Source organism: Mustelus asterias, chromosome 1, assembly GCF_964213995.1.
Source record: "Mustelus asterias chromosome 1, sMusAst1.hap1.1, whole genome shotgun sequence".
In the NCBI taxonomy this organism is placed as follows: Eukaryota; Metazoa; Chordata; class Chondrichthyes; order Carcharhiniformes; family Triakidae; genus Mustelus; species Mustelus asterias.
This window is the reverse complement of record NC_135801.1, coordinates 29,581,520-29,595,795: the sequence shown is the minus strand read 5'-3', so window position 1 is coordinate 29,595,795 and position 14,276 is coordinate 29,581,520. Positions and strand designations below refer to the sequence as shown.

General features: G+C 39.5%; 1 protein-coding gene across 3 annotated transcripts in view; it reads left to right on the top strand.

Annotated features, from left to right (window-relative positions):
* Positions 1-14,276, top strand: part of inpp4b (inositol polyphosphate-4-phosphatase type II B) — a 413,442-nt gene that overhangs the window by 303,190 nt on the left and 95,976 nt on the right. For all 3 annotated transcript variants that reach the window (XM_078210873.1, XM_078210864.1, XM_078210883.1), the window contains exons 11-13: positions 4,432-4,638; positions 6,790-6,928; positions 9,383-9,555. In XM_078210873.1, the coding sequence (XP_078066999.1) occupies positions 4,432-4,638; positions 6,790-6,928; positions 9,383-9,555 (519 nt within the window). The remainder of the gene's footprint in view (positions 1-4,431; positions 4,639-6,789; positions 6,929-9,382; positions 9,556-14,276) is intronic.

Below are 14,276 nucleotides of genomic sequence, written 5' to 3'. Positions count from 1 at the left end.
GAACTCAATATCAAAACATAATGACCATCAGGTAATGCAGTACCAGAGGCTGACTGGCCTCCATGGAACTTCCCCTCCAAAGACATCACAGTCTTTAATAGAGGAAGTGAAAGATTTCTAAAAGGTGGGGGGGGGGGGGGGAGAATGTTACGTTTGTGGATCAGGACCAAGAAGATATCTCTAACTATTTTTCTTACCAGGGATGAGGGACTTAACTTGGATGGATTGGAGAAGCTGCAATTTCCCCTCCAAGCCACACACCATTCTCACTTGGAACTATATCGCTATTTCTTCACTGTCACTGGGTCAAAATCCTGGAACTCCTTCTCTAACAGCACGGCGGGTGTACCTACACCACAGGAACTGCAGCAATTCAAGGAGGCAGCTCACCAGCACCTTCTCGAGGGTAATTAGGGATGGACAGTAAATGCTGGCCTAGCCACACATCCCATGCCAAAATGCAAAACAAGAGCTGGGGCTGTTCTCCTTTAGAGAAGAAAGGTTGAGGGGAGAGGTGTTCAATATTGTGAGGGGTTTCTTCTGTGTGGATGGGGAGAAATTGTTCCTAATTGGCAGAGGGTCAAGAATTAGAGGACATTAGTATAAGGTGAATACAAAAGAGCCAATGGTGATGTGAGCAAAACTTATTTTGGGTATCCATGCTTAGGATTTGGATGTACTGTTTGGGAGGATGTAGAGGCAGATTCAACCACAGCTTTCAAAATAGAGTTGGATAAGCACCTGAAGAGAGAACATTTGTAGGGTTATGGGGAAAAGGCTGGAGAGTGGAACTCGTGGATTTGCCCTTGCAGAGAACTGGCATGGACACGAAGGGCTGAATTCTGTGACTTATTGGCCAGGCTTCTCCCAAAAACAAATTCAACGTTCCCAGCATGTGGGAAAATGGGAGCAAATCCCGCTGTTTTTTAGTGCAATTCCAGAATGAATCTCCGACACACTGTGCATCACAGAATGCCTCAGGCAAAAATCTCCGCATGGTGTCTGCTTCAATTCTTAGATGTGGCTGTGCTATCCAGAGCCTCACAATCCCCTTTGTGAAAAGGCTCCTGCCACTCTGTGTCCTAAGTCTCTTGGATTAATTATTTATATACACCCCATCAACTGTTGGAAATGTTCCATTTCTATTTACCTATCTCATCCCTTTATTGTTTTAAATACAAGTTTATCAAATCACCTCTATGCTCTGACGAAAACAGCACGCATTTTTACTTTCTGCTTGGCTTCTTGTATGAATGTAACATCTGTTAGAACCGAAAATGGCTCCAGAGACCCTGTCTGTCCATCTCCGATAGCAAAACAAAAGCACAATGCTGTGATACTCATTTGCTTGTTGGTGGAATACTGGTAAACTAAAGCTGCTCGCTTTCACCACCTAGTGGTTTAGGCAACAAGAAATGGCAGGAACTGAACCTGAACAATTTTAATTCTTTATATATTGTCCATTCATTTTAAATGGGAGTTTTAACCACGCATTTGGCAAATATTCCCATTCTTCTCATCAAGTTGAAATGTTAAAGGAGTGTCACCGAATCTATACATGCTTCACTGTAGATTGGAGCATGATCAGCTTGCTGGAGAAGCATGTCCGAGCTTTTTCTTCTTGATAGTTGCATTTGGTATCTTCAATCCAGATCAGTAAAGTTGATGATGCAATGCATGATTGCTATTGCGATGGCTTTTCAGTACTTAAGAATAATTATTTTCAAATTGTTCAGTATTTCTTTATGCTCGTTCATTTCTCTTTTAATGTAATTTTGGGGCGGGACAGCATTCAACACTGCGACCTCACAGCGCCAGGGACCCGGGTTCAATTCCAGCTTCTCGGTGGAGTTTACATATTCTCCCCGTGTCTGCGTGGGTTTCCTCTGGGTGCTCCGGCTTCCTCCCACACTCCAAAAATGTACAGATTAGGTGGATTGACCGTGCAAAATTGCCCCTTAGTGTCAGGGAGACTAACGAGGTAAATACGTGGGGTTATGTGAATAGGGTCTGGGTGGGATTGATGTCAATGCAGACTCAATGGGCCCAATGACATCTTTCGCATTGTAGGGATTCTTCTATGACTCTGAGTAGAGCAAACTGGGTCATTATTAGATAATTCTACCTGACTGACTGCCTTCAATTGAAGCAGACAATGAAATTGTATTTGTTTAATCCTGTTTTTTGTAATTATCAGAAATCCATATTCTCCTACCTTTCTCCACCTCAGCCTCATTTATAAACTGATAAAACCGTACCACCTTCTGAGAAGAGCATGAGAATTAAATGGGCGCTTTGACTATTTTTAGAACCAAAAATTAACTGGACATGCAATGCAGTTTGGTGCTGTCCTGCCAGTTTACGGAGATAAGGAAGAGAAATGACCTAACAAAGGTTCGCACAATTTTGTAGCCATTTCTTTTCCCCCAATAGATGAAATATCATTTGAAATTGAGATTTCAAAAATTATGATTTGTGATTTTGGGATTGCCGTTTTCTGATAGGAGAAAATATTTTCAGTAGATGCGTTAGCAGTACTTCAATAGAAGGAATGACACATTGAGTGGGCAGGGTCGACAGAGGGCATTTTGGCTTATTAACAGCAAAAGTTTGGGCAGCACATGAATTTGTGGTAAAAGCCAGGCTTCACCCCCCACCTTGACAAAAATCTGTGACACGTGGAGCAGACCAGGCTGTTACACAAGATTATTTCAGTGTGACCTGCATCCCTGCTGCAGCATAAGTTAGACTCTGATCTGTGGTATTTTAACGTAGGAAACTGAATACAAGACCATCATTGGTGAATAATATTGAAATACTCACAATTATAAATAATAGAAACTAAGGGTAGAAATTACAATTGCTACATGCCAGGATGAGTAAACAAGAGTCACTTTAGGTTGTGTCTGCACTTGAATCACTCACTTCAGATTCCATCACAATTCCATTCACATCACAATCTCAATAGCCTAATCCTGCTTTCTCCCCATAACCTTTGATCCATCATTCACCCCAAGTGCTATATCCGGCCGTCTCTTGAATACATTCAATGTTTTGGCATCATCTACTCCCTGTGGTAATGAATTCCATGTTATTTATTCATGGGATGTGGGTATCATTCTTGCTGAAATATATGAAGAATTAAAATACGGCCTAAAAGTTGCCCATTAAATATTGACTTTGAACAGCACTTTTTATATGAAAACGCAAGTTGTGATATTAGAATGCAAATGCAGAAATGTGAAATTTATCAGTTTTGACAAGACGATAAACCTTGAAAATAATAAGGAAGTGGTGCTAATTAGTTGTGTGGACTGGACCAGCAGTATAAGATTGCCAGTCCCAGAATCTTAATCCTTGAATTTCATTGGTATAATCAATATTCTTGCCTCTGGAGCATAGAACTAATACACTGTCAACATTTATTGATGGAGTTAAAATGCTGACAAACTCTGCTATTTTACATCAACCTGTGATTCATTTACATCAATCCCACCCAGACCCTATTCACATAACCCCACATCAATGTGTGAAGCCAAACAAAACCAACCTTAATGTTTTCCATGGACGAAATTTTACTCGCGAGTTGACCAACCAGAGGGTAACGATTGCTATTGACAGTGCCATCTTATTAACATTTACCTTGCTGGCATCAAATTCCTCTCTGCTATTTCAGCAAGAACGGTGCCCACGTCCCATGAATAAATAACAAAAATCGACAGCAAAGTAGCAGAGAAAGGAATCTGAAGTGAGTGATACAACCTAAAACGGCTCCTGTTTGCCCATCTCTGCCTGGCATATAGCAATTGTAATTTCTACCCTTCATTTCCATGATTTATCAGCACTTTGCAAACAAAATTGGCCATTTTCTTCCACCAAGTTTGAACCTGTAGAGTTAAAAGTTAGTTATCAAAATGTATCTCCCGACGTAAGTTCAATAGTGAATTGATTGTCAGCTTTTGGTCAGATATTTTACAGCTGTTTCAATTGATTTTAGCTTTGCTACTTTGGACGGAGCAAATCAGTTAAGCTCCTGGTTTCTGATCAGCAATTCCTACTGGATATATGTATGTAAGACCATGATTTGATGCCTCCTGATGTTTCATAGGGTTGCTGATGCTCATTGTCTCTGCTCACACATGAACGTTGACCACTTCTGGAAGGAGGTTCCTTTTTTTAACAAAACTGACTAGCAAACTTATATATTCATGATAAGCAATGTTATTTTCTCCGTGATTCTCACCATCTACCTTTGTTGAGATAGCAGACGTTTCTTCAGCTATACTAAGACCTTGAGTAGCCCAAGGGTCCCAGCTATCATCTGGCTGGTGAAGGAAGAATGGCTTCATTACCCTGCGTTAAAGACAGACAAATTTGTTAACCATAAAATCCAAACCTGTTATTTAATGTACTGTATGTATGTTTCCACAGACTGAACAGTTTGTACATGCTTTTGAAGATCAGTTGCTGAGAAGTGCTCTCTTAGCTTTACATAAGGCTCGTCCAAGCTACGTCAACAAAAAACACTCCAATCTTATCCATAATCCAGATGACACTGAACAACAGTGTGAAAATAATGAGCGCAGGTCCAGCAAAGATTCGATACCTCACCATGCTGAATATGACGAGGAAGATTGGGCAAGTGATATCAAGAGAACTTTTGCATGAATCTTGCTTATAATTTCTTATCCACTTACTTTAATTAATTATTCAGTAAGAACAGTTCCACACAAGGAAATTCTAAGGCCTACGTTTCTGAACGGTGGTAATATACCATATGTGATATATAACACAGTCAAATTCCATGTACTACTACCGTAGTTTCAAATCATTCTGCATAATCATACTTCATAATCATATAGGACTAGATTTTGTGGGCAATAGCAAAGCAATGGCATTCACTGCTGCCCTACATAGACCTAGCAATCTTTGTGACCAGGACTTGCTCTTTTCTGATAGTTTAAATCTGACACCAGGGAATCTCCATGCATGCAACGACAGTAATGAAGGCAAGCAGAGTATTGAAGTATTCTCACAGTTGGTAACCCAGGAAGTTAAAAACACTTCACCCTTCTTTTTTTCGTAGAATCCCTACAGTACAGAAAGAGATCATTCGACCCATCGAGTCTGTACCGACCACGATCCCAACCAAGCCCTATCCCGTAATCCCACACATTTAACCTGCTAAGGGTCAATTTAGCATGGCCAATCCACCTAACCTACACATCTTTGGACTGTGGGAGGAAGCCGGAGCACCCGGAGGAAACCCACGCAGACACGGGGAGAATGTGCAAACTCCACAGAGACAGTGACCCGAGGCCGGAACCGAACCCGGGTCCCTGGCGCTGTGAGGCAGCAGTGCTAACCACTGTGCCACCGTGCCGCCCCAATTAGTGAACCAGATGGTTTTTATGACAATGGTTTCATGGTCATCAGTAGATTCTTAATTCCAGATTTTTTTTATTGAATTCAAATTCTACCATCTGCCATGGCGAGAATCGAACCCGGGTCCCCAGAACATTACCTGAGTTTCTGGATTAATAGTCTAAGCAATAATACTACCAGGCCATCACCTCCCCAAATTTATTTAATTTATGTTTTCAGACCGAGAAATAAATGATTATGATTGAATTTAGAGAGAAGTTAAAATATCAAGATAAGCATATTAACAAAAATATGTGGATGCTTTTTCATATTGGAGAAATTTGGCATTTCCCAAATATAAAATTAGCTTTTTTAGAGCTAGTCAGGGTTGATGACAATAACTATGACATTGCTGCACTGTTACAGCCAGTTGTGTCCTCATGTGACAAAATATTAATTTTTCAAGCTTTTTACAGTGACATGAACAGTGCAAAAGTGGAAGGTTTTGGAATTTGCTGATTGTTTAGGGATTGTACAGCAGAGAGACTTCAACAACACACCCATTGGAGGAGTGTATTTCCACGTTATTCCGCTCATTTGCAGAATCCTGAAATTGCTGTCACTTTCAGTGGAATAATAATAGCAAACACTGACCAGTGTCCCATAACAAGATGTCACCTATTACAGTTTACAATAATGGCAACTGCTGGAAAAATGCATTTACCTTCCATGAACATCAACATGTATTAATCAAAAATATTTCTTAATTGCATGCCTTAGTATTTTGTTGCATGTTTCTTATTTATGCTTTTGTGTTTCCACAAGCAGGCAGTGAATAATTAATTACACCCACTTTCATACATTCCCACCTTTTATAGAGTTAATTGGGTACAAAGTCAAACCGGCCATATCCTATCAGAACAATTTGTCACAGTCTCAGCCTATTACACCAATATAACATTTCCATTTTCTATGTCAGCCAATTGTGGCTACTCAAAGTCAGATTGTCAATTTCTGACAAATCAGGGTAGCTTTGAGATGTAAGTGAACTTAAAATTCATTTGAGATTTGTTTCATTTAAGACCTTAGAGCTGACAGAAAGGAAATCTTCTACCTACCATTTGGAGATGGGTAGATCTCTACTGAACTCCACAGCCTTTTGACTTAACTGTATTTCTTCTCAAAGCATCCCTTCTTAAGCCTGTGTTTTCTGACTATTAGGTTGCAAGTTCCTCTATTAAAGCAGTGTTTACAGTAATGAATAATTCTATGAATGTGCGGCTAGTGTGTGGGTTATGTGCGGCCAGGGTGTGGGTTATGTACGGCTAGCGTGTGGGTTATGTACGGCTAGCGTGTGGGATATGTGCAGCCATAGTCTACAAAATCTGTTTTTTGTTCTGGATATAACTTGATTTTTTTTTCTAGGACAGAGTGTGGGTGAATGTGGGGAAGAGTTTGAACTGTATTATTGCAATGGTGGACAGACTGCTTGAACAAAGTAACACTGGGCAAGAATGTGAGCTTGAGCCTTCGCCAGTTGATCAAATTGCTGCCTCAGCATCTGGTAGGTTTCAAATCTCACAAACCATAGGAAGATAGATACAAAACAGGTTCTGCTGTGCACTTTACATCGACTTTAACTGGGAATACAGTTTAATTCCTCAATTTATTTTAGCAGATATTTGAGATGGGTGACACCTTACCATTTACAATTGATTTGTTTTCTTTTTCACTTTAATGGGCAGAGATGGAAGACCAAAGCCACATTGTTACATTAAAACATTTAGACCGCAAAATATGGTTCTTTTGGTGCTTTGGGTCCTAAATGGTGAATGCACCTTTCTGATGCTAGATATCATTTTGGTGCGAGTGTTAGTATTAATACAGAGACCACCCAGTGAAAGTATGTAGAGTAGACAGATTGTGGCTTCAATCAGCATGTAGTTGCCCTGGCTCATGCCACTCCTTAAACACACACAACTGAACATGCATTTAGTAGCGGGCAGAAGCCTCCCATCTGTGCTACTTAAAGGTAATACTTAATTGTATACTGGTTAGTTGCTCATCGATTCCTACTTGTTGATGTGATGTTGATGAATGGGGAATTGGGATTCCCTTGTATTGCAACAGAATGAGTGGATCACAGCTGGCCACTCAAAGTCTGTCTTTGTCTGCTTGGTAAGAAGTCTACAACACCAGGTTGAAGTCCAAAAGACTTATTTGGAATCACGAGCTTTCGGAGCATTGCTCCTTCATCAGTGTGATGCCTGCTTTGGCACTAGTTAATCATGCGTCACAATCTACATCGTTTACAGGGGCAAATTATTTTTCCCCTTCTGACTTGTAATTACAATTTAATACCTTTACTGAAATATTTTTATTTTGTTATAATACATATACAAACGATGATGTCCCACCCTCTACTTCAATAAAGAAAATCCATTAGGAAGCAGCCCATCTGTGACTGCCCACCTTAAACCCTGACCCCATTTAATATAAAGTGGAAAGTTGAATTGAATATTTTTTGAGTGTCATAAGAAATGAAGTACCCTGGATTATGTCCCAAGGCACTAATGCAATGCCAAATGCTTGATGAATTAAAGGACAGATGATAAAGAAACCTGCAGGACTAGTGCAAGTGGAGTTCAGTCATATATTCTTGGGACATGGGAGTGATTTCTGGAAACATGAAAGCCTTCCAACCATAACATAGTTAGGGTCAATCTAAGAGTGAAAAGATTTTGTGAATCGAGACTCGAATAAGGCAGGACAGTGACATACAATTATGTCATGCATTTCACATACACATCCCAAAGGACTTCGCAAAGGCATAATCAGAGGGATGCTTGACTAGGCAGAAAAGTTAGCGAACAGTTTGATGGCATGGCAGTGGGAACCCTTTATGCAATAGGTATCAACATAATCTAATAAAATGAAAACAGTGTGCTTCAGAGAATAAAATTCCGTGTGACTAAATAAGAGATTAAAACTAAACAAGTTTAAAAGGACAGTTGGAGTTAACAATACTGGAAAAAGAAATGTATCTAATTGCGGAAGGTAAAATTCCAGCAGCCATTTTGGATATTTTACACCAGTTTTCAGAGGTGATTGCGGAAATGAGAATAGAATTTGACAATTTAAGCTGATGATCCCTCATCTAACGAACTACAGTAGATCCATTCTATTCTAAGGACCTATTGGAGGCTGAAATGAAACAGTTATTAGAGATAACTGTTGAAAGTAAATTGTTTTCAGTTTAGAAAAAAAGAGTTCAAAATGAATATGTCACTGTGTCATGTGACATACATCCAAGGCCTTCAAAAGGAATTGGGGAGAGAAATTATAAAGGGTTTTATAGAGAGAATAAGGAAAGACCATTTTTGCCTGCTGGATGAGGGATTATCAGTTTAAATTGTCACTGAAAACAATTGGGATAAATTTATTTTCATAGCAAGTTGATGGAAGCAGCTGAGACTATTGCATCTCTTGAGGGAAAGTTTGATGAATAGTTGAAACTGATGGCTGTGGGGGAAAGCACAGGAGATTGGAATTAAATCTAAAATCCTCTCGCCAAGACTAGGTGCAAAACAATAGGGTGACCTGCCTCTATCTGTGCTGTGAGTTCCTGTATTTCTCCGGTTCTATAAACTGCTCAAGTTAAATTTAGTTTAGAACATTACCTAAACCACTTAATATGGGATTGGCTATAACTCACCCCTTATTTGTTTTGGCAAACAACATCACTGCTGAAAACTTTTATTTTCCAGAGGATTTAAGTTTTAATAAGTCCACCAAAAATAATTCTGTGAAATTAATGTAACTGAGATTTTTTTATCATTTAGTTGGTGGTATAATTTAAATGTGAGGAAAATAGCTGGACAGGATGATTATCTTAAAATAAGCCAGCGTTTTACTGTATTTCTGCTATTTTACAATTGTCTTGCATTTATTTATGTAAGAACAGAGCGGTATTCCTAAACCATGGTTTGTTAACACTGTGCTGGATTTATTTTGTAAGATGACTGGTATGAAGGACTGTACCCTCTGGTAGTTACTTTAAAGGACTGTGTCAAGGAAGTGATTGACAGAGCAAAGAAAGCCATGGTATTTGTTCTTCTTCAAGATTGTGGTTCCAATATACCTCAGGCCCTGGCACTGCATCAGAGGAGAGATGTTGTCTTCAGCCAAGCAGTAAGTACATGTTTCATCACCTTGTAATGCAGCACAGAGAGAATGAATGAGATGGATTAGATGGCATGAACTAATTTGATGATATCTTCCACTACATAAAGCAGGAACTCTAACTCATGATAATCAAATACACACTATTCTCACAAGCCTCAGGGTGCGGCTTTCTAAAATCACCATTTATGATAAAGATCCACATTAGCTTGTTTCCCTCCAATCTACTTCCTTACCCTCAAAGACATTGATTTGTTCCGAGTATATTTCAACAAGCATAGCTATCCTCCACTATCTGGTTCAAAAAAAAACATCATGAATGTGTAAACATAGATGGTGAATATCTGACTCAGAAGTAGTATCACAGCCAAGTCTGACTTTGTACTCATCCAGCGCACAGATGTGAACACATTCTGGTAGGAGCTATTGATCATGATTAGCAGCCTGTCGTCTTACCTCTTTATCCTAGGGGCACTGCAACCAATTGTAGCCAGGGCTGAGATGAGAGAATTTAACAACACACCTACAATTGGAAGCTGGAATGATGCTATTTGACATGGATTAGTTCCGCCCTAGTACATGCATTTTACCACTGAACAATCAGGGAATTTATTCAGATGTTCACTTGAAGTGTACATAAACTGGAGAGGTTAGAGTCATAGGCCGGAATTTTACCGGCATGCCCGCCCAAGGCTCGTAAGATCATGCCCGAGGCCAACGAAGTATGCCATCTTGTGAGACTCGCCCGCTCCAACATTATCCCCATGCTCTTGTACTCTATTCCACTACTGATGAAAGCAAGTGTCCCATATGCCTTCTTAACTATCCTATTCATGTACTCTGCCACCTTCAGGGATCTGGGAATAGTTACCCTAAGATCCTTCTGTTCCACTGAGCTACCCGGTGCCTTGCCATTCATTGAATACTCCCTCATCTTGTTTTTTCTTCCAAAGTGTATCACCTACTTGACTGTCAGGTTATGGGGTCACTGTTTGCTTAGATACTGAGTGTATGCTCAGCACTAGATAGGCATCTCTTGCTTGGCAAGTGTTGTAGCACTTGAGTAATAGAGCATCGCCAATGGGATTGTAAAACTCATAACGGATGCTCTATTGCGGAGCTTTGTTGTACAGAATTTTAAATGCTTTTGCTCTCCTGTTCCAAAATAAAACCAGCTAAAACTGCTGGACAGGAAAGTCTTCAAAACATATAATGATTTTGTCTCATGGAATTTGCTAATTTTTTTAACGCAGGGATGTAACTTTCCCTTCACGCCTTTTATTGTTGGACAGCTTGTCATTCTGATACAGGAAAAAAAATATTTTTCATTGAAACAGAGGCTTATGATCTTGGTCAACCAAATGATAGAGAAACATATCCAGAAATAAAATGATAGAGCAATACATCCAGAAATTAATCATGATTGTAAAAGATCGAGGCCCAGTCTGTAAAAAAACAAGGAGGTAGCAGCAGAATGCAACAATAAAAGTAAGAGAGACTTGCATTTTCACAACGTCAGTATCTCCCAAGTGCTTTACAACCAATTAAGTACTTTTTGAAACACATTCACTGTTATAATGTAGGAAATATGGCAGCCAGTATGCACACAACAAGCTCCCTCAATCAATAATGTCATAACGGCAAGATAATCTTGTCCTTTTTTGTGATGTTGATTGAGGGGTAAGAATTAACCAGGAGACTGGGGATATCCCCGTTCTTTGAAATCATGCCACGGGATATTTTACATCCATGTGACAGGGCAGATGGAGCCTTGGTTACCGAAAGTTGACACTTCCGACAGTGTAGTATTCCTCGATACTGCGCTGGAGTTTCACCTAAGATTTCTGTTCTTGCATCCTAGAATAGCACTTGAACCATGATCTTCTGACACAATAGGAATGTCAGAAAAAGGAGCAGGTAACATTGTGTAATATTTTGATTGTCATTCTTCATTTTTATTTAAAAGGATTCATAGACGTGTTAGTGTAGCATGCAAAGGATTTTCATGCAAATGTGTTGTCAGAGGAATTCCTTTGTATAACATAAGGTAGATTTTATACATGTGGGACATTTGATGCTGAGGTCAGTGGATCTTATATGATTTTTGCTTTTTAATTTTAAGTTCTGTGCCAGGAATATGAATTCATAATACCTGTATCTACTCTTGTCAATGAATAAATTATTTTATATTAAACATTAGCACACCTCTCTAACAGCTCAGAGTGCTCCATTCTCTGGCTAAATTCTGCAAGTATCAATATGATAAATAACCATTAATCTGTTTCTAGTGATCTTTGTTGAGGGAGGAAAGCCCGAAAACCAGAGAAACCTTTTTCTGCTTTTCAAATAGCATAATAGAATCAACCAGATAGAACCTAGATTCATTGTCCCCTCTGTGAATCCAGTACTCATTCTGCAATTTCCTTTCTAGATTATGGCTAGAATTCACAGAATCGTAGAATCTCTACAGTGCAGAAAGAGGCAGTTCGGCCCATTGGGTCTGCACTGAGCACATTCCCACCACAGGCTCTATTCCCGTAACCTCACATATTTACCCTGCTAATCCCCCTGACACTAAGATCAATTTAGCATGGCCAATCAACCTAACCCACAAGAGTGGGGTCAAGAGTCAACCACATTGCTGTGGCTCTGGAGTCACATGTAAGCCTGACCAGCTAAGGACGGTAGATCTCTTTCCCTGAACGACTTTAATGAACCAGATGGGTTTTTCCAACAATGGACGATGGTTTCATGGGCATCAGTAGATTCTAATTTCTAGATTTTCTTTTGGTTCTTAAACTCGCAATCTTCCAACTCAAAGTTTAAAATTTATTTATTTAGTGTCACAAGTGGGCTTACATTAACACTGCAATGAAGTTACTGTGAAAATCCCCTAGTCACCACACTCTGGTGCCTGTTCGGGTACACTGAAGGAGAATTTAGCATGGCCAATGCACCTAACCTGCGCATCTTTGGAGTGTGGGAGGAAATCGGAGCACCCAGAGGAAACCCACGCAGACACAGGTAGAACGTGCAAACTCCACATAGACAGTGACCCAAGTTGGGTGAAAGTACTGCTAAATTAATCAAGGACATTGTCCACCGTGTGTTCAAATATCCATAACGAATAGTCAGCATTGAGTCATAGGATTATTCAGCCAGAGAGCTGATAATTGTGTAGAATGTACAGATGTTATATTTGTGGTAAATAGTGTCACCAGGACTCTACTGATTATGTTACAGCATTCTAAAATTCGGGAGTTCACCATTTGCCTAAAGTATTACATTTAAGCAATTTTTATCCAAACATTTAAACTCCCATACTCACAGACATCTTGCTTTTAAAAAAAATTATACAAAATGGAACTGCTGAGTTTCTGTTCCAAGGAAGCCAAGAATCTACAACAATTTGCCAATCTCTAAAACTGGGATGATATTTCTGGTTGTTACTTGATAATTTAATTGGTTCTTAAACACTTGAGGTGTGAAATAAACATTTTTACGGACTGCTTGGTTTGACTATGCATTTATCAGCAAAGCTAATAAAATGCTGCAGACCAATTTCATCAAGTGGTAAACTAAAGCGATAGGCATTTCTATTCCTTGCAGATTAAAAAGAATACAGATTAAACTCAGTTTCTAAAAGCAGGAAAAATCCTGATTAATGTTTTATAAGCTGCTATACGCCAATGATTAAAATCAAAAATTGAAAACATCACAATATGCCTCTCCTGGTAATCTCCATTTTTACATTTTAAGTAAGGCATTGTTGTTCTGTCCCATTTAATAATGGAATAATGTTTTAAATAAAGAGCAATAAGTTTTTATCAATGATACAAAACCTACTGCTGGAATAAAACTTTATCTTAGTTAATGACATTGAGTTTGTTGACTACATCAACATTTTGGACAGTTTTCTGTTTTTACTTTTTATCTTTTAAACAATCATATTGCTTCAAATTTAAATTTCTTCGCACTTATGTTCCACCACGTACAATTCTACCATACCCTATCCCAGCAAATAAAATTCTCCAAGATACAACTCCAAGATAGCTCTTCAACCACCTCCGTATGTATCTCTCAAATTAAAATTTATACAAATGGAAAATATTTACCAGGAACAAATCAAAATCATGCATAAATCCCCTCTCCATCAAAAAAAAACTGTGGGCGAGATCTTCCGGCTGTTAACTGGCAGAATCGTCCAGTCCTGAGAATGGTGCACCCCTGCCGTGGGTTTCCCGGCCGTGAGGGGTGGATTCAATGGGAAATCCCATTGACAGCAGCAGGACCAGAAGATCCCACTGCCAGCCAATGGCAGGTTACTTCCCACTGCTGAGAAACGCCACGGGAGGGTCAGAGGATCTTGCCCTTTAACTATAATAGCAAACAACAATGCATTCTTCTGATCCGTTGCACATCTTTATATATCTCCCTGTATTTTGTAATGTACACCCAACTAGCCGACTGCACATATTTGGAAACCTTACAACCTGGGATGAGTATTCGCCAATGAGATGACAATTCCCAAGAGATATTGTGTGGTCAAAGGTCCGATTTAATTTGCAAATTAGCCAGCAAGTTCTTGTTGGTCGAGTACTCCTAATGTGATTTATACAGGAACATTGGACTTAGCAGCAGGAGTAGGCTATTTGGCATTTCAAGCCTGCTCTGCCATTTAGTAAGTTCATGACTGATCTGTTCTGGTCTCAAACCGCCCCCCCACCCCT